Below are 22,185 nucleotides of genomic sequence, written 5' to 3' on the forward strand. Positions count from 1 at the left end.
GGAGCCAGATCCCACCCATATGCGGAAAGCACATCACATACTCGGCAAACTGACAAGTCCTTCCAAGTGCTGGCAGGACTACAACCTCGCCATTCTTCAACGTTCTTCTGTTCTAGACCACCTTGGGCAAGATGCCGTTCCTCGCTGAACAACATATGAGGTTCGGAGCCCGACCGCTTTGGGGACCTGCTTTGAATGCTGATATCATGTTACAGCATACCAGAGAAAGATGTACTATCCTGGTATTTCGACTCGCCCGAGTTCCCGCAGGACGACCCTGTGTACATTGACGCTCTCGATACGTCAAAGTACTGGACCGCGAACCAATGTCGGAAGGCTATACGACAGCTAGCGGCGGGTTTTCGGCGGTTAGGACTGAAGAATGGTGACTGCGTTTGCATATTCGCCTTCAATTCCATGGACTACCCAGTCTTGGCCAACGGCATTATTGGTTTCGGTGGAGTCTACACTGGATGCAATCCGAGCTACACAACCTACGAGCTTACACATCATCTGCGAAGTTCTCGGGCATCTGTGGTCATCGTCGAGCCGGAGCTTGTCAAAACGTGCTTCGAAGCAGCAGAAAAGGTAGGCCTTCCTCACGAGCGCATTTTGCTATTTGCAGATGCCGACGCCCATGGCCTGAAAAGCTGGAGAACCCTTTTCAATTGCGGAGAGATTGATTGGCCCCGATTCAGTGATAAAGCGACTGCTCAAAACACGACTGCAGCATTGCTCTACAGCTCGGGCACGACAGGTCTCCCCAAAGCTGCTATGCTCTCACACTACAATCTGATTGCACAGCAAACATTGTTCTGGGAATGGAAAGCCTCGCCGTGGAAGAAACGCCGCCTTGTTGCATTGCCAATGTTTCATGCAGCCACCGCACCCCTGTGTCATTTTGCACCTTTGCATTCTGGTGACAAAATGTTCATTCTTCGCCGCTTCGAGATCGAGAGCTTCTTGAAGTGTATCGAAGTGCATCAGATCAATATTGGGGCCTTTGTTCCGCCCATGGTGCACATGATAATGAACTCGCCTCTGTCCAAGAAGTACAGTATGAAGTCCATACGTCACGCTCATGCTGGCGCTGCACCATTGGATGCGGGTAGTCAGGCCAGATTCAGAAAACTTTTATCACCTGAAGCGCCCCTAACACAGGTATGGGGCATGACGGAGACGAGCTGTACTTGCAGTTGTTTGCCGTACGAATACGGAGACGAGACGAGCGGTTCTGTAGGACAGATGCTGCCAGATATGGATGTCAAGCTGTGCGACGATGACGGGAAGGACATAACCGCGTTCAACATCCGGGGAGAGATTTGTGTACGGGGACCTCTGGTTGTGCAAGGATATTACTTGAATCCTCAAGCGAACGCCCGCGATTGGGACGACGAGGGATTCTTCCATACCGGAGATATTGGTTGTGAGTGAATTCCGTGAAGCAAAGTGATTTTGTGTGCTGACAATACGATTCTTTCAGATCGAGATGCCGAGAGCAAGCTGTGGTACATTGTCGACCGAAAGAAAGAGCTGGTCAAAGTCCGAGGTTTCCAGGTCTCACCGAGCGAGATTGAGGGCGTTTTACTGGAACATGCCGACATTGTAGACGCCGCAGTCATCGGTGTACCTGCTCGAAGAGCTTCTGATGGAGAAGAGCCAAGGGCTTACGTGACTTTGAGAGAAGGATCGTCTCTGTCGGAAGACGCGATCCGCGGGCTGCTCAAGACACAACTGGCACACTACAAACAATGCGGTGGCGGTGTCGTCGTGGGGACGGAGATTCCAAAGAGCCCAAGCGGCAAGATATTGAAACGTTTGCTTGTCGAGAGAGCAAAGCAAGAGATGGCACGCGGAAGTCGTGAGTCTCGGTTATGAATTGCATCGAAGTGGAATGAGGCTGCCTGTTCCTTTGCAGAACGGCTGTTTGAGCGGTAGACTTGGTCTAGAGCCTTTGTTTTCCGAAAGATTGTATGCAGATAAAGACAAGTAATGTAAGAGAGCAACGCAGAAAGTGACCGATACCTGGGATACTAGAGCTGAATAGACATGTGTAGCACAATGGCACGGTTAGTCTGTTGAGCTTCATAAATTCGTAGCTGCACACGCATTGCTAGGGGCTCCGACTCTTGATCAACAGACGGGCGTAGAGACAGCCCGCCTCCTATAATGCATGCAACGATGATCGACGTCATGACTTATATCCGCCCTGCACTGCCAACATCTTGCCTTAGCTGTGGTGATTTCCCTTATATGATGAAGGGTGCACATGATTATCGACGGGACCCTGTATCATTCCTTTTGAATCATCGGACAATGTGTGGTGGTTGCTTGTCCCAACAAAATATGTCGGGCCCGACATGTTCGTTGTATCCGAATGCAGTCGCCCAAGCCTATGGGACTGACTTTGAAGTTGAACGTGTCAAGTTGACGAAGGACATACAAAAGCTGCTGTTGGCATACTGCCAGGGTGTCGATCTAAACGGGACACATTTTCAAGACACAAGTGACACCCTATGGAAGTCACAAAGCAGGAAATCTAATGCCATATTGCATTCACTTGGAGCAGAGGAGAAGGAATTTACAACATATTCACAATCATCGTGGCACCCACGCTCAATCCATAACAGCAGCAAAACACAGCTGTGTCAATGCGGGCGTCCAAAAGACGAAAGTTCGGATAACCAATCATCCCGATTCTATTCTGAAGAGGCGGCCAGTTCTCTCTCGGACGGCTCGTCGCCTACGGAAGTGACCCAGAACCAACAGGTGGTCCGGCCGACTGATATATTCCTGGACGCAAGGCGGATGGAATTCACCAACCCGCAACACAGAATCAATCTGCAAACTATTCTCCATGACCAACAACTTCGAATTCAACATTAGCCATGTGAATCCCGTAGTTACCGGGTCGCAGAGGGGCAATGGGCCTCGAATGCACAAGGAAATCCTCTAAAGAGTCCCGATTCTAAACCAGACATGCTCACTATGCAACTTATCTTGATGTCATATCTCTCAAGCTGAATGTCAGCCTAGGCGGAGTCCCTCACAATGACGTTCCTTGGTATACCCGATATCAAAGCATTGACGAACACAGCACCGCCGCAGGCGTTAAGACTCCTTCAAATTCGAGATTGATGGAATACTCGGACGCATCGTCCATTGTCCTTATCTGCTCAAAGCCTGGCATCTTTTGCTTCATGGAGTCGAAGCACACCCTAGGCTCACAATCAGCTTAGTAACAGTATAATGCCGGTCACATCCAGACCTCCTGCAGAACTGTTGCTATCAGTTCACCGCTACCAGAAAATATCTTCTGAGATACCAGAGCCCTTCCTTCTCCTGCCCAAGGTGATTGCATCTCACTTCGAAGCCACTCGTCCGCACGAATTGTCGCAGAACCATGATGGAAGTAGATTTTATGATCGAGCGAAACCATCATCTTGATGATGTTTCCAGATCGGCCTTCAACAGCGAGTGATGGAGGCAGAGTTTCGGGGTCTCGTTCCCATCGAAGCCCATGCACACGTGTTGCAGTGGGCAGAAAGTAATTGTCGCTCATATAGGCAATCGCGGCAAGATGTAAGGGAGATTGATCGGACTTGATAGGGTGACGAGTTTTCATCCATTGAAAGACCTTTGTTTCATGGTTCCGCCCACTGTCGTCGGGTATTGCGCCAAGCTCACTACAGATATACGGACATATCTCTGCACCTCCACCACCCTTGACTGCTCTAAGATGCTTTTCCGTTTGCGCTTCGTCTTTGGACGGGGACTTGAGTAGTACAATGCGTTGTTCGGGTCGAAAGTTGACGGTAGCAAGGAATATGCATTGCCCTTCCTGTACCGCGCGAACTGTGCAGACCGACCACCTGTTTTCAGACTGCAATCTCTCAACCGAGTAGTATATCGGAATTTTTGGCTTGCCTCCTTGCACGAATGCGCCATGCAGACTCGAAATAAGGGTCCCAGAAGGCACAGTGGCCTGAGCGGCGAGCATGCAGTGAGCTACCACTGTGCCTCCATATATTGATGGCGCTCCAGGTGGCAGCCAGGGAGATTCGGATGACACGAAGGTGTCCTGGGCTACACGTTGAAGCTCGAGCAGGCTTTCCATGTTCAACGGTGTAGCCATTTCAGCCATGGTCATGCTGGCCTCGGTCGTTCGCAGGATCTCCGCATTGGGCTTTCCACGTGCGGTAGGCAATCTTGGAAGGATGATTGGCCAGGCTGTGATGGATCTGATCTCGTTGTGTGAGAAAGTGCTGTTTCTCGTTGTGCTTAGCGCTATGCCCAAAAGATTTTGGCCAACAGAGGAACATGTGTTATTCCCGACTTATTGCCTCACCACGCACTGCTACGGTCTGCAGTTGAGTCATGCTACGCAGGTTACAGCCTGTATTGAGACCAGATACTAGGCCATCAGTCGTGCGCTATAGGTCATACAGACGGTGCTTGCAAAGCTAGTAAGCATCTGACGAGCTTGTACACTCTGGCGCAGCCAGCGCACATTCTCTTGACAGAATGGGCGCTATCTCAACGCTGCTATCAAGGAGTTGCATGCATAGAAAATCAATTTGTTGTGGCCTGCGCTTCCGCCTGCAGTGTCTTGAGGTTGGCCAATCGCTCACGCTGAATCACTCGAAACTCTGGTGAACCCTGCGCCCTCTCCAGCATACTGACATATCGGTCAAAGTCACTCTTACCGAGCATGAGCTGCGGATCATCAACTACAATGCGTCGACCGGCGACGCTATTTCTCTTGTGAGTCGCCAGCATAGTTCCTATCACTGCCTGTGACGCATCACGATTAGCTCTTTTCGTTCAGGGAAAGCATTTGAGGATGCAAACTAACCGCCATAGCATACGTGCGGCTGTGAACTGCAGCCCAAACGCGCATGTGGCCCGGTGAGATTCGAACCAGTGCGAAGAAAGCTGTCATTCCCTCATGGGCGGCTCGAATGGCTCCAGACGGATCACTGTGAACCCCTGCCTTTTCATTCCTGTCCGTGAAGACGAACATGAGTGCGTGAAAGTAAGTGCTGGCTACGGTGACCATCTGGTAAAGTAGGCGGGGTGACAAATGATCGAATCGAGAGGGTGTTGTCTGGCAAAAGGGGTCTTCGAACTGAGCATACAGCTCCCGGAATCTAGAGACTGTTTGACTCCTGTGCGTGGCATCAATGCAAAGTGGCTTGTGACTTGAGCGCGGAGTGCAAATAGTCTCTTGTATCAGCACCGAGCATTGCCACATTGCACGCGAGTAGGCAACGTCCGACGAGGTATAATCGTTGGGAGATCGAAACGATTGTATGTCGTAGTGACTGACGTTGAAATACGTGGTGGATGGAGGTCGTTTGAGGCGCAGACATAGTAATGTGTCCTGTAGCATGGCCGCTTGCCATAGCCGCAGTCGTACCTGCACGGTCTCATGATCCAGGTGCAAACCCAAAGCGTCGGGAATGCAATTAAGTCTTAGGCGATAGATCTGACGCTGCACAATGCCGGAGATCGTCCAGGCGTCGGCAATGCGGTTGTTTGTTATCATGAAATGGCAGATCAAAATCATCGTCTGGACCGTCAATAACGACCATCGGTTAAGGTAACTTGAGATGCACAGGCTCTGGTGGCAGCAACTCAGGTAGAACGAGGCCATGTCCAGTTGGACGTCCGAGCCTTCTCTTAAGGTTGAGTCCTGTGCAGCGTTGGCGTAGACTGCAAACTGCAGCGCTATCTGAGCTGGGTCGTGTTTGTGTTTACTGTGATCGGGAAGATTCCAGAACCGTTCAACATCCGCGACAAATGCATCTCGCGCGATGATGGGGTACACAGGATCCACAGTATCAAAATACCGTTCGATTAGAACCTCGGCATCAGATCTGTTCGGTAGGCTGGCCACAACCTCAACGAGACCACCGGCATCGGTCCAGTAATTCTCTATGGTTGATATTAGCATATACGCTGCTGGAGTAAAGAATCGGATATACGCACGAAAAGGATGCTCAATACTCGCGGCGCCAAACAGGTTGAGCAATGCATGGCGTTCACTTGGGCGTGCTGAGAGCGGAGAACCGATTATGGTGGGTGCTAAGGTATCAATGACATTCGGGATCAAAGGTGTCACATTGAGGAGCTGGTTCAACTCGTCTGGCTCATCGTCTTCGATAGCCCCGAAATCCTGCTGGAAGTCGAGTCCATTGTTCTCATCGAGAGCAGGGATGGTAGCAGTGGTGCCAGAGTTCGTACTGGTAGTGATGACAGCGACAGAGGAGCGGCGATCGATGTGTTCGATGTTTACGATAGGTTGAAGAGGACGTTCCATGGTGGTGTCGGTTCTCGAGCGTTTACGTGGATTGCTGGAACTCCCTGGATTGGCGGCGATCACATCTGCAATATGCGTGTACTGGCAACGGGTCTGTCGCCGAATGCTTCCAGAAGGTTAGTGGTCTAGTCATGATCCTGGAGAAGCGAGGATAGAGAGGCGGCGCGTACCAGGTGAAACAGGATGGACGTGCGCGATCGCACTTGGACTTGCGCTCGACACACTCCAGACAATTCAGCGTAGGCTTGTTGCGCTTCTTACCACGAACAGCAGATTTGTCGTTGGCGGTAGACGTGCGTCGAGTGCTGCTGCTGCTGCTGTTGCTGCCCACATCGGCACCAGCCCGCGCAGGACGGTCGGCGCTGAGGACAACGACAGTATCATCGTCTCCGGCCGGGTTTAGGCCATGATTGAGGCCGAAGCTCGTGTTGTCCATGGACATCTCGCCATACCAGCCGGCAATAGCGGTGTGCGGGAGGCAGGCGTCGACTTCGCTCATAATGCCGGAACTAGTTTCTGCAGCACAGGAGGATAGACAATTCAATCTTGGCGAGGCGAGAATCACCTCCCAGTGATGATGGAAACGAAACTGGAGTATCTTCTATCTCTGCCAGTCGCTCTCAGAGCAGACGTCTGGCCTCGCGGAGACTGCCATGGACAGCGCCACCACCCCTCATTCAATTCGCCATCAGTGGCGCTTTGGGGCGCCGCCGTCTTCGTCCTGCTCGTTGCGGGGTAGCGTGGCGTAGCGCTAGTCTGACTTTTTATTAAGCGTAATGCTAGCGTAGCGCTTATTGAAATTCGGGACCAAGCTGTGCAAGGGACATCGGATCTCGGATGCATATTTCAAATTGCTTCAGTATATTGTACAACGCTGGAAATATTTCTCGCTCAATCATACGGTCGAGTGCCAAGTAAAGAGAATCGTGAGGTACCAAGAGACCACTGTGACCGGTACAGTTCCACGGTTCCCAAGACGGAGGTACTTTTGGTCCAGAGATAACAGTCCAACTGTGCACGCCATGAGCACTCTACCCATTCAACCCACATTTCCTGCTGACAGAAGCTCGCGATAACCCCAAAGCACGTTGAGGTATTCCTGCTTCTTGACTTCAAACGCGAAAGATCCGCGGGCGTGGTGCAACAAGTCCATATATCGTTCGATATTTCCCACGGCCAATTGCAGCCAGGGTTCTTCCTGTCCATTAGTCTGCTCCTTGGCCGTAGAGAGTACCTTGCAGATCATGAGCTGTTGACGCGGAATATCAAAGTCAGCGAGTGTGACAATCACAGTATTCGACGTGGTGACCGGTCAAGAACTCACCGTCTGCGCGTAAGCGCGAGTGTTAATCGGTGTCATCATAGTCAGATACTGTCGATCTTGATTCACCAAGTCAAAGAAAGCGGACATCGCCTTGTTGGATGACTTGAGGGCGCCGCGCCAATCTATACCCACGCCAGTCGCTGGATTCTGAGCCAACTGCAGCATGGTGAAGGCAAGATTGTAGTTGCTTGTAACCATGATCATTTGCCTCCATACACGGCCTTGCTGTCCACGAAAGTCGATGGAGTGAAACGGCGGGTCCAAGTTGTCGTAAATGCTCTGCAGGTCTGCTAGAAGCCCTGCTTTGTGTGCGGCATCTCTCGCAATCGGCCTCCCCAACGCCGTTGGAATGCATATATTCTTCTGCATGAATGTAGAAAATTGCCACATGGCTCGCTGATAGGCCACATCCGCTTTATTGTTGAGATATGCAATGTCGACGTGAGCTCGCTCTGAAAGCAGCATTTCTTCGAGTCGGCTGTCCGGATTATTCTCACCATCATCGACGGGGCGAAGAAGGCTAACATCGATGCTATGGTGACAGGATGCGGGAACTAATTCGAGAAAATAGGATAGCGAGACATCTTGGAACATGAATGCCTGCCACAAGGCGTACCGAAGGTGCTTTTCCGACACCGATGCGCTCGCCGAGGGAGGAAGATGCAACTCCAGGCCATAAATTATTTTCTGCAGAATGCCCGAGAACGTCCAGCAGTCAGCGGTCCTGGTACTGGTTACAAAATAGTTGCAAATAAGAATTAGTACTTGAATCGTGTCCAGAGACCACTCGCTCAGGAACGAGACGAGGCACAGAGCCCGGTAGCAGCATGATAAGTACGTCTCCGGAACGGACGTGAAGTCAATTGCTGTTGGGTCTTGCACATATATGTGGCCCGAAGCGAGCACAATGAAGAGTAGAGCGACCCATGTTGTGTTGAATTTGCCTCTATACCATCGTGTGAGCATTTGCGTACGAAACTCTTCGCGTGAACTAGTTCTGGCGTAGCATACCTGTCTATAGGCGGCAGAGCCCAGAATTCCTCGAAGCGGGATCGAAACAAGTTCTCCGGGATGATTGGATACAATGGATCCACATACTTGAAGAACGCGGTGACAAGAATGTCTGCTTGCTCCCTGCTCGGTATGGCAAACAGAACTTCGTCGAGACCACCCTCCACGCTCCAAAAATTGCGGAAGGGATATGCCTCTTGCCCACCAGTGCCGTTCTCTTCTGGAGGCGTCCAAGGATTGCCTGAGGGTGCTAACGAGCCGTCGGAGCCCACAAAGGCGTTACTTGGCATGGAAGACTCGGCCATGGAAATGGAGTAGGATCGCCCGGAGGAGGGCGGCGCAGATTGGTCCATGCGGACGACAGAGCGCTTTTCATCCCGGCGTGAGCCTTGAGCTTCTTGTTGGGCCTTGCATGTGGTGGCAAGTGTAGCCGCGATGTTTATTGTCTGCTGCGGTTTGATGTTGTTGATATTTCACTTGGTGAATCGGGTACCCGGCAAGGGTCCCCTGCTTAGCGCGACGTCACAGCACGTGACAACTGACCACACTTGCTCTACAGCCTCTCAGACATTCACCTTCACATTCTCACTCGCCCGACCAACACTTAGCAACTCTAGGCAATAGTCGGAAACACTTGGTGATCAGTCATCCTTGAGCACAAACCGTATTCCCAACAGACCAACGGCGATCAGATTGATCATATGCCGGCGTGGGCGCGCTAGAGACCGTCCGAGGCTTTGATGCGACGATCTAAATCATCCTTTGGACCCTGCCAGCTTTCTTATGCATTCCCACAAATCAGATCCCTTTCTCCGCATAGCTAAGAGCCCTTAGACTACCACAACATGGGGTAAACGCAGCCGCTTACGAGAAGGCTGAGAGTGGCACTCGCAAAGTGACAAACGCGGCAGATGATCTGCACTTTGGCTTGTGTCCGCATTATCACCATATTTCCTGGCGGTATGCAGGCTACCAGCGCGTTGAATAGTGCGTGGCAACGCATGTGGTCCCCATCTGCGTGCTATATTAATGCCATCTCCTGTCGATCAACCATGAAGTTGTCCTCATCACGGCCGACGACACTTTCATAGAAGCATCTTTGCCAGCTTTCTTTGATCTCAACCACATCTATCAATATGTTTGGTTCTACCCTGGTCGCCTGCGCCGCAGTACTCGGCTCCGCTGTAGCCGCTCCAGCTCCTGCTCCACAATTCAGCGGCGGCTCCTGCACTGCTGAGCGAAGAATCGCCATCTCAAACCAAGTTCCCTTTGCCTATGCTCAGCCTGGCGTCACCGCGGTTCGCGATGCTTTCAGGGCCATTCCGTTTGGTGTTCCTGACCTCGACGGTTCTTGCGTGACACAAATGTGAGTTTCAAATTGCAATCAGCCCACAGAGTCGGTAACTAACATCTCGCAGCTGGCCAAACGGTGGTGGTCCAGTTACAGTGGGAGTCACTGGCAACGGTGTCGTTAACTTTGGCGTCGAGACCCGCCAAGTTTTCTCGTCAGTCACTGGCGAATACGTCGATTTCCCACAGAACGGCACAACTGTGATCTACACCAATGTCACTTGTAAGTCCTCACGGAATCAATTTTATTCTCTCAAAATATGACTAACACATGTCAAAAGTGGGTGTCAGCTCTATTGTTCCTGTCCCCGTCACATTCTCCGGCCAAGTCTACCTGGATTTCAACCCCGATTGCCGAATTACTGCTGTTCGTGCTTTCGCTCAAGTTCCTACATATATTGGCGGCCGCCCGACCAACCTTTGGCAATTGTTGCCAATCCCACCTACTCCTGGCATCATCTAAATGATTCTTTGGAAATTGGCTCTGTGAAATTTGGCGATCAGTGTGACCTCCGGACTATGGAGAGATGAATGAAAGTAGTGTTTACGATAGTGTGTGGATTGATAAAATAGCAGATTATCAGACTGCTTCACATTTAAATGTGCCACTGTCATTCACTATCATACCATCCGGTTTTCGCGACGTCAGAAGCTACAATTGGTCAATAACACCATCCAGCTGTTGGTAGTAATCGTGTTGGGATGGTCGCGTGATGGTGCTGCAACCCCAACCTCATGGTATCAGGATGCGTGCCTGGATTTGCAATTGCCCGATTGAAAGAGATCTTGCTGCGTGTACGGACGCAAACTTTGGCTCGGCTCTAGGCTGTAACCCAACAATTTTGATATACATGCACATATCCAATCTTTATAGCTTGGTATAGACTTGTCTTTGGAAGTTTTTGAGCAACTGGCGGACCGCGAGATCAAAGAGAACATCCTCACTGCCGCCAGGAACCCTCGCACCGTGTATTTCGCTCGCGATCTTCGACACCAGTTCTCCCTGGCCGGTCGCAGTGTATCCATTGCCTCCAAAGAGCAGCTGCGCGCATTGTCCGCATTCATTCAGAACTAGCCCGGCTTTCGCCTTGGCAAGAGCGGTAAGGCCGCCGATCTTAACATCTGCCTCCTCTTTCTTGAAATGGCACATCTGATAGGCGAAGCTCCTGCAGAAGTGTTAGTGTAATGGCTTCAGCTTGAAAGGCCGAGGGAGTCCTACTCTACCCAAGCCCAGAGTGTTTCCAGCTCTGCGCCGGCTTTTGCGAGACGGTGTCGAACGACAGCTTGATTGATGAGTGGGTTTCCGAACGCCTCCCGCTTCATCACCCACTCGAAAGCTGCCGCCAGTGCCACACGAGCCTGTGCTGCCACAAGTGTCGCGATCGTCATTCGTTCGTGGTTAAAGTTGGTCTTCAACTCGTCAGCGCTCAGCCTGAACCATCGGTATGCCGACTTACCATAATGTATTTCATGCCCTGTCCTTCTTTGCCCAGCATGTTCTCCACGGGAACTTTGACATCATCCAGCTCAATGAACGTCGTTCCACTGGCCTTTCCACCGACCACTGGAATTTTGCGCATGCTGACACCTTCTGTATTCTTTAAAGGCACAAGCAGGACGCTTAGGCCTCCAGGACCTTCGCCGCCCGTCCTTACACACATCGAAGCATAATCGCTCCACATTCCATTTGTGATCCACTTCTTCGTACCGTTCACAATGAAATGCTTTCCGTCCTTGCTCTTCTCGGCCACTGTTTGCACGTTCGCGACCTAGTTCAAGTTTGTGAGCTGTGATACTCCAAGATGGGTGGGATGAACTCACATCAGACCCTGCGTCCGGCTCTGTAATGGCAATACATATTCTTGTTCGCCCAGTCAAGAGACCAGGAAGGAATCGTTTCTGCAATTCCGGGCTGCCGAAGTGAACGATGGGTGGAACTCCAAAAGCGAACCCTGTTGTAATCGCAGTCACTGGTCCCATGAGGCCGCAGCGCATCATCTCGGCAGAGTAGATCATCACATGCATGTAGTCGAATTCCTCCACCGCGACCGGTCCCACATGATCAATGCCAACACTCTTTAGCCATTCGACGGGAAGAGGCGCTGGTAAGTTTGGAACCATCATATTATGTTTTGCAAATGTGTCTGTTCAGCACAGCTACCCAGTCAATAAATGATTCCATGGTTGGTGTGCGGACATACATGCCGTATACATGTGACGGAACCTCTCCATCTCGTTCCCATTGCAGCGCGTGTGGTGTAAAGTGTTCGTCGATAAAGTCACGGCAAAATCGCTGCCATTTCCAGTGTGATTCCTTGTAATACGGTGAAGGATGCTTCAGGAGCCACGGCGGCTCGCTGAACGGAATAGGCTCGTTAGAAGACATGATTATGGTGTTACTACTATTGATCTTCGCGAAGTGGAAGTCTGTATTATACGGATAAGAGATATCGTAATCTTCAGATTGACGCGCGCCTGAGCCGAGCGGCCTGGATCGCAGGTAGTACTTATTCCCGCAGCTGGATTTGCGATAATGACGACCTCGACCCTGAGACCACACGCGAAATTGAAGGCGCAGTGAGTATCATACCAAACATAAACATTTGCATGCACTTTTAAAGGAAGAAGTGCACCCTCACGAAACGATGACTTCAATTCACAGCTCGCAGTTTATTTCCTCAGGCAATGTGGTATGCTCACGGGGTGCTATATCCGTCGCAAATGCAGAGCTCGGTAACGCGAAAGAGCCGCGCTTGAGTAAATTTGGAAGGAGCCGCAGACGATCATGAATGAACAAGAGGCGTCGGAAATAAGCACATGCGCTGATCATTACGCTTTCTAGCTGATGTATAGCCGCACTCGTGTGCTGCTGACATGACCAGCCTAGCATCGTCCTAACAAAGCACAAGTCGCATTTACAAGAGTGCCCGTCAATGGATCTCGGAGCTGGAACACGTCTTGGATCAAGTCTCCCGTGAGCTCTGGCAATTGCTCTCCAAACTCCCCCGGGTCAGTCAGCAGCATGTTGTTGGCCATGATTCCCAAGGTTGCAAGATTTGTTTCGACCGCCGGTTTAGTCCATCCCAGCTCATATGGAAGGCGTTCCTGTTCTAAATTCGAGTCAGCGTTGAGATCGCATCCATTGAAATGATTTAGTGCTCACCAAAGAACGACCTCACGTAGGATATAGGAGCTTCACCGGTGATCGGATTACCCATAACACTCTGGTAAAGACTGCTTTCGACGAGACCAAGCACAAGTTGTCGGGGTCCATAGATAAGTCGATCGCCATTCAACTGTCGTTGCCTATCGACACGAGCCCATTGTGCGTGCATTGCTCTAGGGAACGATGTCCGTTCCATGCCCTCATAGAAGGCTAGCACCTGGTTGAAGATATCCTGATTAAAGTTGAGGTTGTTTCCTTGGTAGAAGTCTTGACGTGAAAGGCTGACGTCGTGCTCAATGGGAAAGTTGTGAGCACGGAGTTGATCCATATTGAAAGTTCCAGCCAGTGGATTGGGGTTGGAGAGGGTTGCGCCTTGTCCGACGACAAGACCAAAGTCCAAGCCAACGTTCAATCCCTCCTTCAGTCCCTGTGCGACCTGAAGCGGCGTGATGTTTTTGCCGCTTCGTGGGATATAGCCTACTGTCATTAGTGCCCTTCTTGAGTGCTATGAATGAAGTTCGACCATAAGCTCACCATGATTTGCTGCAGAGTTGATACCAGGGCAAGGAGATCGTACTGTAGGGGGAATCCGTCAGCCTCAGCGTCCACGGTGCAGAGAATGTAATTACCATCATTGGGCCCTGGGGGAATGTATTCGTGACCCGCAGGAGCAGCCTGGCCAGCAGCTAGGGCCAATATCGAAGCCAGGGAAAAAGCTGACGACCCTTGGAACAACATCTTGACTTTCAGAGCCTAAGAGTCGAGAACAAGAACAGGACGGTGCACAGATAGATGGTCAGGCCTCTCATAGTCAAATGAAATGCATTGCAATTTGCTTTGATCTAATTCCCGCCCGTTGTGAAATGCGTCACATCAATTCTCTATACGTACCTCCCACTGTAGGCAAGATCGACTGAAGTGATCAGCGGCCGTGTTATTCTCGATCTGATAAGTCGGAAATGCATGCACGCGACAGCTGACCACTTTCAGTCTATTGTATGATTACAGCACACTGGGCTAGGACCAATGTTCGCACCATTTAATGTTGCGGGGATCTACGCAGTGACCACGCCCCAGCCAGTTCGCATACCGCTCCATGCTCTGGGTTAGCAGCGGCATGTCGTCCATGCAAGTCCCCGTGCCCTTACACGACATTATAGCAGCGGTAATCACCACAGCCTGAGGGAAAGTACTCGTAGTGTCGGACTATAACCCTAGCGAAAGGGACAGCCGCATCGAGAAGTGCAAGGCAATTTATTAGAAGTTGGCATATATCCATTAGGCTATTGACTAAGTGTAAGTGCGATAGGGCGAAGCAATCGAGATTCTCATTTGCTCTCATTTTAACCGATACTATTCTCTCTAGAAAGGGCATAATATTCTCGTAAAGCAGAGAAAGACGGAGGGGGCGCTAATCGTAGAATTCGTACGGGAATCCGGCCTCTAGCACGATCCCGACGCAAACGCTCGATAAAATGCTAATGAACTTCACTCTACCTACAGATTAGCTAAATAGTCGCATGGGCGGCGTAATAGTGGAGGCAAGTCGAAATCTAAATAAGTAATAGAGGACTCTGCTGACCTACTAAACAAGTCGCATACATGCCCATCGTCACACTCCTCGTGATACAAGTCCAGCAAATCCAAAGTAAAGGCTGAACCCTTATGTGCGGGCTAGACATGTTGTCAGAGCAGGCTTTCGCGCAACTCGAGCTCTTTATAGGATGACAAGCACCACGGAAATTGATGTGAGAGGATATGTTCAAGCACTACAGCGAGCACTTTGTGCTAGGCAGCGCGTTGAATACTGATTCACCGTGATTGCTGGGTTGAAGAGCCCAGAGCGAGATCCGGCTGTGGCGAAGTTATGGCGAGGAAAAACAAGATTAAATGTTTAGTGAACAGACTATTAGTCCCTGCAAGCAAAGCACGTGGCCCGAACGATCTCTCGTTTTATCTTTCTTCTGTCGCCCACAATAGATCTCAGTCATTCAGCATCCACCTCCAGATAGACAAGAACGGATTCGAAGAACGTAGTCGCCAACATGAGGGCCTCAATCGTCCTCGTCTTCATCGCAGCTCTGGCCCCTGCTACATTGGCGCAAATGGGTACCTCCGGAGTACGCACTGCTCCAAACACACATATCTGATATCAGCATTCACTTACACATTTGCAACTGCGTTAGAAATGCCGCCAAAGATTCAATGACTGTTTCACAGGATTCTATCCTGGCACACCATGTCAGCTTGTATGTGCGGCAGCTTCGTCGTTGAACAGAAAGGGAAGCGGAACAAAGGGCGTTATACTAACATCAACTTATGTTGTAGGGCAGCGAATGCAATGTTGACGGCAACCCATGTACATTGGTGGATCCTCGGGGAATTGGTGATTTTTCTTCTGCACATTGTGCTTGAGGGGATTACTTCGCAGCGGCGATATGAGATGGCCTAGGCTTATAAAGGAAATGGCGTGCTTGCAAGAGGTCGGGTCATGCGCGATACCAAATGCCATACACCATCGGCTAGCTCATAAGCTCGCAGGAGATCTTGCAACTCTCATCTTTGGTGTGTCGAAGCATGAGGCCGATCCAGACCGCACGCACAAACATAGGAGAGGCGAAGCATAGCGTGCTAGACAGCGGGGTGAACAGCACTTGTGGCTCTCCAAAGTTTGGACTGGGTCTTTGCCGGTGCAAAGCACAACTTCATTCAATTGTGGGTGCGGAGAAGCCTGCCTTTGCACACCAGCAGCACCTCTCCCGAGATGCATCCTACTCCTGTTCTTTTCAAATTCTAGCACTAATCCTGAAGTTGCTTGTGCCTCGCTCTACCTCAGTGTGCGTGTCCTGCTTCCAAGGCTGAAGCCATTGCGCATCTCACTGACCACTTCCTCGGATCTAATAATGCTCATGAAGACTGTGCGACTGTATCTCTTGTGAATGTCACAAAATTCTTGTCGACTTCGTGTGTACTGACAGTCGACCTTTCGATGTCTTTCGGGCGAATCTTGGCGACACGGCCTTCTCCAGAATATCAAGCAGATCGTCCAAACCGCCATCCCCGAATGCTGGCCTGGGAAGCTTTGTGCAGTCTCGCCCTTAACACCATTGTGGAGCACGATCACAGCGCTGCAGGTGGCGTCCGGATGTCGACGGATGCCGATATCGAATGCGTCGCGTGGTCTGTCCTGTGGAAGGGCGTCATTAGCTGGCAAGGTGTCAGCATGCATCTTTGAGAGCGAAAGATGCTTGCGTAAACAGAGGACCTGCTCTCGCATTTGATCGATTCAGTGCTCGGGTCGTAGTATGCGAATGGCCCTTCACAGATTTGTATCAAACGCCAAACCGACGTTTGAGACCTCGATGTTATAGATGAACTGCTATTGCAATCAAAGCAGGAACCCGGTACCTAGTACGATGGCCAGAGCATTCCAGATGTCCCTTTGCTCGAGGTCAACGTGACTGTAGGAGTCTCTGCATCATGTACAGTATGAAGGACATGCTAGCAAGGATTATGAGATAGTAAAGCAGATGCTAAGCGATTGGTAAGTAGCTATCTCTAGTACATATAGACAGTTGGTAAATACTAAGGTACAAGTTGAGTCGTCTAGCTTAACAAGAGTACGCTTAATAGTTCTCATAGCTTTGGTACATAGCTACTCACTAAATCTGATACTATTATACTTATTATACGGCTTAGTAGATACAAAGTACTTTGAATCGTTAACGTAGTAAGCGGAAACTCTCGTGTCCAATGTCTAGTTGGATCGGTTATTGTTCTGTTAAGCACTTAGATAGACTGCCAAAGTTATATAGGAGATCCTCTTACCCCTCGTTTTACCATCGCGGGGAAAGGAAGTAGAGCCGTGGTTTGACTTCTTCTTACAACTTCCGCAAGGTGGTGTAAAATTCACTTGCACTGTCGATCCGACAGTAACCACGCGTCTCCCATGCAGTTGCAGGAGATCGACACTCTTGATGCCGCTGTACACCAATTACTCGCAGTATGTTCTCAAGACGAAACGCTCTAGGACCTACAACGTGGTCTTTGCTGCATAGCCGCGCTTGTGTGCCAAGCACCTGAAAATCGAAGCTTCCATTTGTCCCCGCAAGGTCCTGCTCGCTACGAGAACGTCGAGTGTATCAGATAGAATCATGACATATTCATTCTGAAACCGCAGGCAGTCCAGAAACTATACATGATACATGCTCGTGATCACAACGAGGCCGATTTATGTATCGATCCCTCTCCATAGTTCCTGACTATATCCTTGATGCTCAAATCCCACAATTTTCAACCTCTATTTCCGATCACACACCGCGTAGTGGCTTGGAGGCTCGAATGCCCTTAGTAACAGAGCCACGCAAAGTACACTCCAAGATCCCCGTTGCCGCTATCATTCCGCTCTCAGTTTCTCTGGGAATTCAACGCAACAATGCATGATCCCTAAAAGCCAATGTTGGTATCTTACAATTCTACGCGATAGGAATTGTCCGGCTCTAGAGGACCAACACTGCTATTGATATGCAGTCTTGTGATACGCTGTCGTCATCTAGCAAAATGGTTGGAAACAAATCGTACAATAGGTGAGTCTTCATCGTTGATACCAGTGTTGACACGAACGATTAAGCCCCAGCGTCACAGTTCGATGTTATCGTCTACAATTTCAACAGCACTATGCTCGCATCCTGAACGCAAATACATCCCTCAATCTTTTGCGTGCGTTACTACCTCCCATTTGACTCCAACAAACGGATCCAATATATACGCAGCATAGTACGTTGGACCAAATTGCTTCCGAAATCCAGGAGTACCGTTGCAAATTCCTCCGGACATGATAGCAGCGGCATGGAATGCGTGGACTTGTTCTCGATCTTAGATACCCATCAGAGACGCACCAACCATATGCATTCAAGAAGACTTACTCTCGGCACGAAAACAGACGTGCGACTCCTTGAGAATATGATCAAAGGTCTTCTCATCCAGGTTTTCCGAAGTTCCACGGAGCCAGAGGAATGCATACTTGTCGCCAATACCAGTCCAAGAAGGGCTGGCGCTGTAGATTTCTCGCAGGCCGATGGGAGCGAAGACGGTGACCAGGAAGTTGACCAGCTGATCGAGCTTTGCTTGAGGGACGACGAAGGTATGGTGGTCAAGAGGCATGTTGAGCTGGACAGATGGAAACGGTCTGGTGAAGGGCGAGATGGGTCATTAGGGAGCGTGTGAGCGAAGGACAGTATTTGTACGAGTAAACTTGCGGTCCGGAATGCTGGGCATTGAAGGCTAAAGCGCCCAGGGGTCTATTTCAAGGCAACAGCTGATTAATTCAGATCGCGGTCTATGATTAGAACGCGACTGCGATCGATCGGGATGCGTAGGCACGTGTCGGAGCTGTTCAGTGCCCCAATTCCATGGCTAAGCACAGTTCAAACGTCGAGGATCGGTCAAAGAAAGCTCTGAAGCAGCGAGACTTGGTCTAATACAGGTTTGCCCATTCCATGGCATATCTACAGTGCTACATTCTTCTAGGGCTGCACTAGAGCAGCGATCTCTGAGTCTGACACATACATGTCTTCTCAATTCCAAACTCATCACCCACTCGCACTCGTGAACTTCAGACTCGTCCAGCCGCCGAAGACCTCCTTGTCCAACCAGGACCTCCAATTCGGAATGCCACCAAAATACATCAAGATTTCCGGCTTCTTGCCAGGAACATTCGCCCCCACGAACCACGAACGAGCCGCAGCAGCAGGCTTCGAAACAAGCAGAAAATTCCACAAGTCACTAACATGTTGTGTCCAGGCGGCCGCAGCTTCACGCTTGACATCAACAACCGAGATCTGATTCTCTCGCATATGGGTAATTACCTTTCCCGTCCAATCGACCGCGACTTCAACTGTCGTTGGCTGGTTACCAACACTGCTGTGCGGACCGTTGATGATGAACATGTTTGGAAATTCCGGAACAAGCACTCCGGCAAAGGTTTGGAGACTCTCGTTCCATGCGGCTTTCAAGGATTTTCCCGAGCTGCCTTGGATGTCGATCTTGCTCAATGCACCTGGTCCAGCATCGAAGCCAACAGCGAAGATGATGATATCTACTTCATGCTGAGTGCCATCCGCTGTGATGAGTCCCTTCTCGTAGACTTGGGCTTCTCCACCGCTAACGTCAACAAGTTTGACGTTGGGTCGATTGAAGGTCTTGTAGTATCCGTGCTCGCAGGTGGGCCGTTTCGTGCCAAAAGGGTGCGAAGGAGATAGCAAATCCGCTGTAGCCTGGTCGTCGACAATAGCGTGAATCTTGTCGCGCACGTATCGCGAGATAATCTCATTCGACTCGGGATCTGTGTAAATGTCCGCGAATGAGTGCAACTGGAAAGGAAGAAATCCAGCTTCCCATCCCTTGTCGAGATGCTGTCGAATAGACGTAGGATCCAGTCCTTTCATAATCTTGCTTGCAGGAACGGAGTCATGACCTACAGGGTTGTTGATTGCCAGCTTCCACGACTCTTCGTTGTGGCTTTTTATCTCGGCAGCTCGGAATTCGTCGATGCCTTCATTGCGTCCCGGGATGGCGTAGCATGGCGTGCGTTGAAGTACAAGTAGCTCTTTCACTGCGGGAGCAAGCTTAGGAACTAGCTGGACGCCGGTAGAGCCAGTTCCAACAATTGCAAGTCGCTTGCCTTCCAGCGTGACACCTTGAGATGGCCAATTGGAAGACTGATAGACCTCGCCTGTGAATCTTTCGAGTCCTTTGAAGGGTGGATCCCTTGGGACTGATAGTGTTCCTGTGGCCGGTATAAAGTAACGGCAAGTAACAGATCGGCCAGCTGCAGTTTCAATGGTCCAGAACTGATGCTCATCGCTGTATTTTGCAGACACGACTTGTACGTTGAATTGAATACGCCGTCGCAAATCGTAGTGATCTGTTCCGAATCAGTCTCGCCACAACGGCTGCAACACAGCATATTTGACTTACCAACAACACGGGCAAGGTAACGTTGAATTTCCTGCTGCGTGGGATACTTCTCAGAATAGTCCCAGGCATCCGCCACCTCTTTCGAGAACTTGAGGGTGTAAATTGATGCTTCGCCATCGGATCTTGCGCCAGGATATCGATTCCACCACCAGGTACCGCCGACATCTGACGCTGCATCAAAACATACCATGGAGATGCCGAGTGCCTGAAGCTCTAGCATTGTCCTGATGCCGCCAAAGCCTGCGCCAACAACAACTGCATCGTAGTCGGGAACAGCCATGGCTTCAATGCGTTGATGTAAGAGTGACTAGATAGTGAGTTTGGTGACTCAATCCAGCTCGAGTTAGTGGTCAGTACGGCCAGACAAGGCACCGAATGACCTATCATTATTGTAGATATATGTGTCAAGTGCTCAAATCGTTGCACTGTGCTTAAAAATCGTTCAGTCGCCGGTTTACGCGAAAATCCGGCGAGGTTCTATGTCCGTTTCATCCAGCCCTTGCTTTGACCTTGACCGCGTCCGAGTTGTCCATCGCGGCCACTACGAATGCATTCCGGCAATGGGACTTGTGGCATCAATGCATCTAGCGAGCAACACGACAGCCGATCGGCCACCATGATCGAAAGGGCATTGTTGTAAGCAGTCAGAACCACAATGACTCACTAGTTTTTGAATGCCGCTGGCATCTTCAGTGTCGGCATCCCTTGAAACATTGCTGATTCAAGCTTCGTCGATAGCTGAAGTATATTGATGACAGAATCGCCTCTTTGGGAACTCCAGGTCTGGGCATTTCAGGCATCTAGAGTTTGCTTACCAACCCAGAGCATGCCTTTATGGCCGGGGCTTCCTGACGTGACCCTAGGTAGCTGACATGACCGCGTGAAAGCTGGCGCGCCCGCGTTCAATCGTCAACCCAGCTTTTACGCGGTCGCGCCAGCCTTTTTGCGGTCGCGTCAACTTTCGAGAGATCGTGTTAGGTTTTAAGAGGCCCTGATGGATGAGTGTCATTTCGAGATCACAGGAGGCCTTTTTAGTCTCTGCGGACTCCGAGACAGTGATGGCAGGACCACGATCTTCGTCGAGTTGATGTCTTTGCCTGCTCATATTTGTGAGTGAAGTGAACTCGCCATGACATCGGCGCGGAAAAACAGTTCCGCCGAGCTTTCACTCCCCAGACGCGTCTCCGTCATCTCCAACGCGTCCCACATCCTCAATGCTCCCCGCAAGACCAGATCAGAACATTGATCATGACCACTACCTGCTCCGAAGAAGGCCGCGCGTTCTTCGAACAACAACGAGCCCTTCTCATTCAAGATGTAGCAGCTGTAAGTTCCCACTTCCCAAACACATATCTCTTCCCCTCCTCAACCCGCTCCAGACACAACAGCAACCACTGACACACGCGCCCTTACTATTCCCAGAGCATGGAAAACGTCCTCCAAAACATCAACAAACTCAACCGCAGCTTAGAAGGCGTCATAGCCGTCGGGAACGAGTTCAGTCAAGTCGAGGGTTTGTGGTCTCAGTTTGAGAATGTGATGGCGAAGCAGCCGTCGACGGGGGAGAAAGACGAGCAAGCGAAAGGGGATGCGAAGGAGGGGGCGGAAGGAGGAGCGTGAGGCTGTGGGTCTAGTGAGAGAGATGCGAATATTGGAATGGAAGGATTGATTTTATGATACCCAGTATGCGTTACGGAGATCGCGGAGGCGAAAGCAGAAAAGGGAGTTGGAAGATCTGAGGAGGTTCAATCTGTTCGAGAGCAGACGAGTTGAGTCTTGGGGAACAATCTGCTAAGGAAGCTGCTTTTTTGCGAGAAGTGGCGATGGATCTCGAGACCCAGAATGAGCAGACGCTGTCTGCAGTCAAGCCCTCCTGGAAGTGCAGCACGGCAAGATCAAGAGCCACAACACAAAAGGCGACTTGGCGGGACGAAAGGAGAGCAAGGCCCACGAATAAGAAGGAAGAAAGCACCGTCTTTGTTGTATACCGCAGTCATGCCTCAAGGACACTTTCATGCTGTCGAATCTCCAAAT

At 50.5% G+C, this 22,185-nt stretch overlaps 9 protein-coding genes across 9 annotated transcripts; 2 read left to right on the plus strand and 7 right to left on the minus strand.

Annotated features, from left to right (window-relative positions):
* Nucleotides 1-131: 131 nt before the first annotated feature.
* CKM354_000454700 (uncharacterized protein) lies at nucleotides 132-1,878 on the plus strand (the record flags this gene model as incomplete). The annotated part of the gene is made up of 3 exons (XM_044799786.1): nucleotides 132-160; nucleotides 216-1,426; nucleotides 1,484-1,878. 3 exons carry the CDS (start codon nucleotides 132-134, stop codon nucleotides 1,876-1,878), a joined length of 1,635 nt encoding a protein of 544 aa, XP_044655721.1.
* A 1,298-nt stretch (nucleotides 1,879-3,176) lies between these two features.
* Nucleotides 3,177-4,144, minus strand: CKM354_000454800 (uncharacterized protein; the record flags this gene model as incomplete). Its single annotated transcript, XM_044799787.1, has 2 exons — nucleotides 3,177-3,218; nucleotides 3,269-4,144. The coding sequence occupies 2 exons, from the start codon at nucleotides 4,142-4,144 to the stop codon at nucleotides 3,177-3,179; spliced, it is 918 nt and encodes a 305-aa protein (XP_044655722.1).
* A 428-nt stretch (nucleotides 4,145-4,572) lies between these two features.
* CKM354_000454900 (uncharacterized protein) lies at nucleotides 4,573-6,821 on the minus strand (the record flags this gene model as incomplete). Its single annotated transcript, XM_044799788.1, has 4 exons — nucleotides 4,573-4,794; nucleotides 4,856-5,937; nucleotides 5,992-6,428; nucleotides 6,493-6,821. 4 exons carry the CDS (start codon nucleotides 6,819-6,821, stop codon nucleotides 4,573-4,575), a joined length of 2,070 nt encoding a protein of 689 aa, XP_044655723.1.
* A 540-nt stretch (nucleotides 6,822-7,361) lies between these two features.
* CKM354_000455000 (uncharacterized protein) lies at nucleotides 7,362-9,010 on the minus strand (the record flags this gene model as incomplete). Its single annotated transcript, XM_044799789.1, has 3 exons — nucleotides 7,362-7,571; nucleotides 7,647-8,592; nucleotides 8,658-9,010. The coding sequence occupies 3 exons, from the start codon at nucleotides 9,008-9,010 to the stop codon at nucleotides 7,362-7,364; spliced, it is 1,509 nt and encodes a 502-aa protein (XP_044655724.1).
* Nucleotides 9,011-9,793: 783 nt separating this feature from the next.
* CKM354_000455100 (uncharacterized protein) lies at nucleotides 9,794-10,470 on the plus strand (the record flags this gene model as incomplete). The annotated part of the gene is made up of 3 exons (XM_044799790.1): nucleotides 9,794-10,023; nucleotides 10,076-10,230; nucleotides 10,289-10,470. The coding sequence occupies 3 exons, from the start codon at nucleotides 9,794-9,796 to the stop codon at nucleotides 10,468-10,470; spliced, it is 567 nt and encodes a 188-aa protein (XP_044655725.1).
* Nucleotides 10,471-10,875: 405 nt separating this feature from the next.
* Nucleotides 10,876-12,393, minus strand: CKM354_000455200 (uncharacterized protein; the record flags this gene model as incomplete). The annotated part of the gene is made up of 5 exons (XM_044799791.1): nucleotides 10,876-11,173; nucleotides 11,227-11,417; nucleotides 11,465-11,776; nucleotides 11,829-12,151; nucleotides 12,213-12,393. The coding sequence occupies 5 exons, from the start codon at nucleotides 12,391-12,393 to the stop codon at nucleotides 10,876-10,878; spliced, it is 1,305 nt and encodes a 434-aa protein (XP_044655726.1).
* A 497-nt stretch (nucleotides 12,394-12,890) lies between these two features.
* CKM354_000455300 (uncharacterized protein) lies at nucleotides 12,891-13,911 on the minus strand (the record flags this gene model as incomplete). The annotated part of the gene is made up of 4 exons (XM_044799792.1): nucleotides 12,891-13,117; nucleotides 13,171-13,650; nucleotides 13,708-13,749; nucleotides 13,803-13,911. 4 exons carry the CDS (start codon nucleotides 13,909-13,911, stop codon nucleotides 12,891-12,893), a joined length of 858 nt encoding a protein of 285 aa, XP_044655727.1.
* Nucleotides 13,912-17,880: 3,969 nt separating this feature from the next.
* CKM354_000455400 (uncharacterized protein) lies at nucleotides 17,881-18,336 on the minus strand (the record flags this gene model as incomplete). Its single annotated transcript, XM_044799793.1, has 2 exons — nucleotides 17,881-18,047; nucleotides 18,099-18,336. 2 exons carry the CDS (start codon nucleotides 18,334-18,336, stop codon nucleotides 17,881-17,883), a joined length of 405 nt encoding a protein of 134 aa, XP_044655728.1.
* Nucleotides 18,337-18,764: 428 nt separating this feature from the next.
* On the minus strand, nucleotides 18,765-20,431 carry CKM354_000455500 (uncharacterized protein; the record flags this gene model as incomplete). The annotated part of the gene is made up of 2 exons (XM_044799794.1): nucleotides 18,765-20,098; nucleotides 20,152-20,431. 2 exons carry the CDS (start codon nucleotides 20,429-20,431, stop codon nucleotides 18,765-18,767), a joined length of 1,614 nt encoding a protein of 537 aa, XP_044655729.1.
* Between the last annotated feature and the right edge of the window lie 1,754 nt (nucleotides 20,432-22,185).

This window comes from Cercospora kikuchii, assembly GCF_019650295.1.
Source record: "Cercospora kikuchii DNA, contig_00003, whole genome shotgun sequence".
Lineage (NCBI taxonomy): Eukaryota > Fungi > Ascomycota > Dothideomycetes > Mycosphaerellales > Mycosphaerellaceae > Cercospora > Cercospora kikuchii.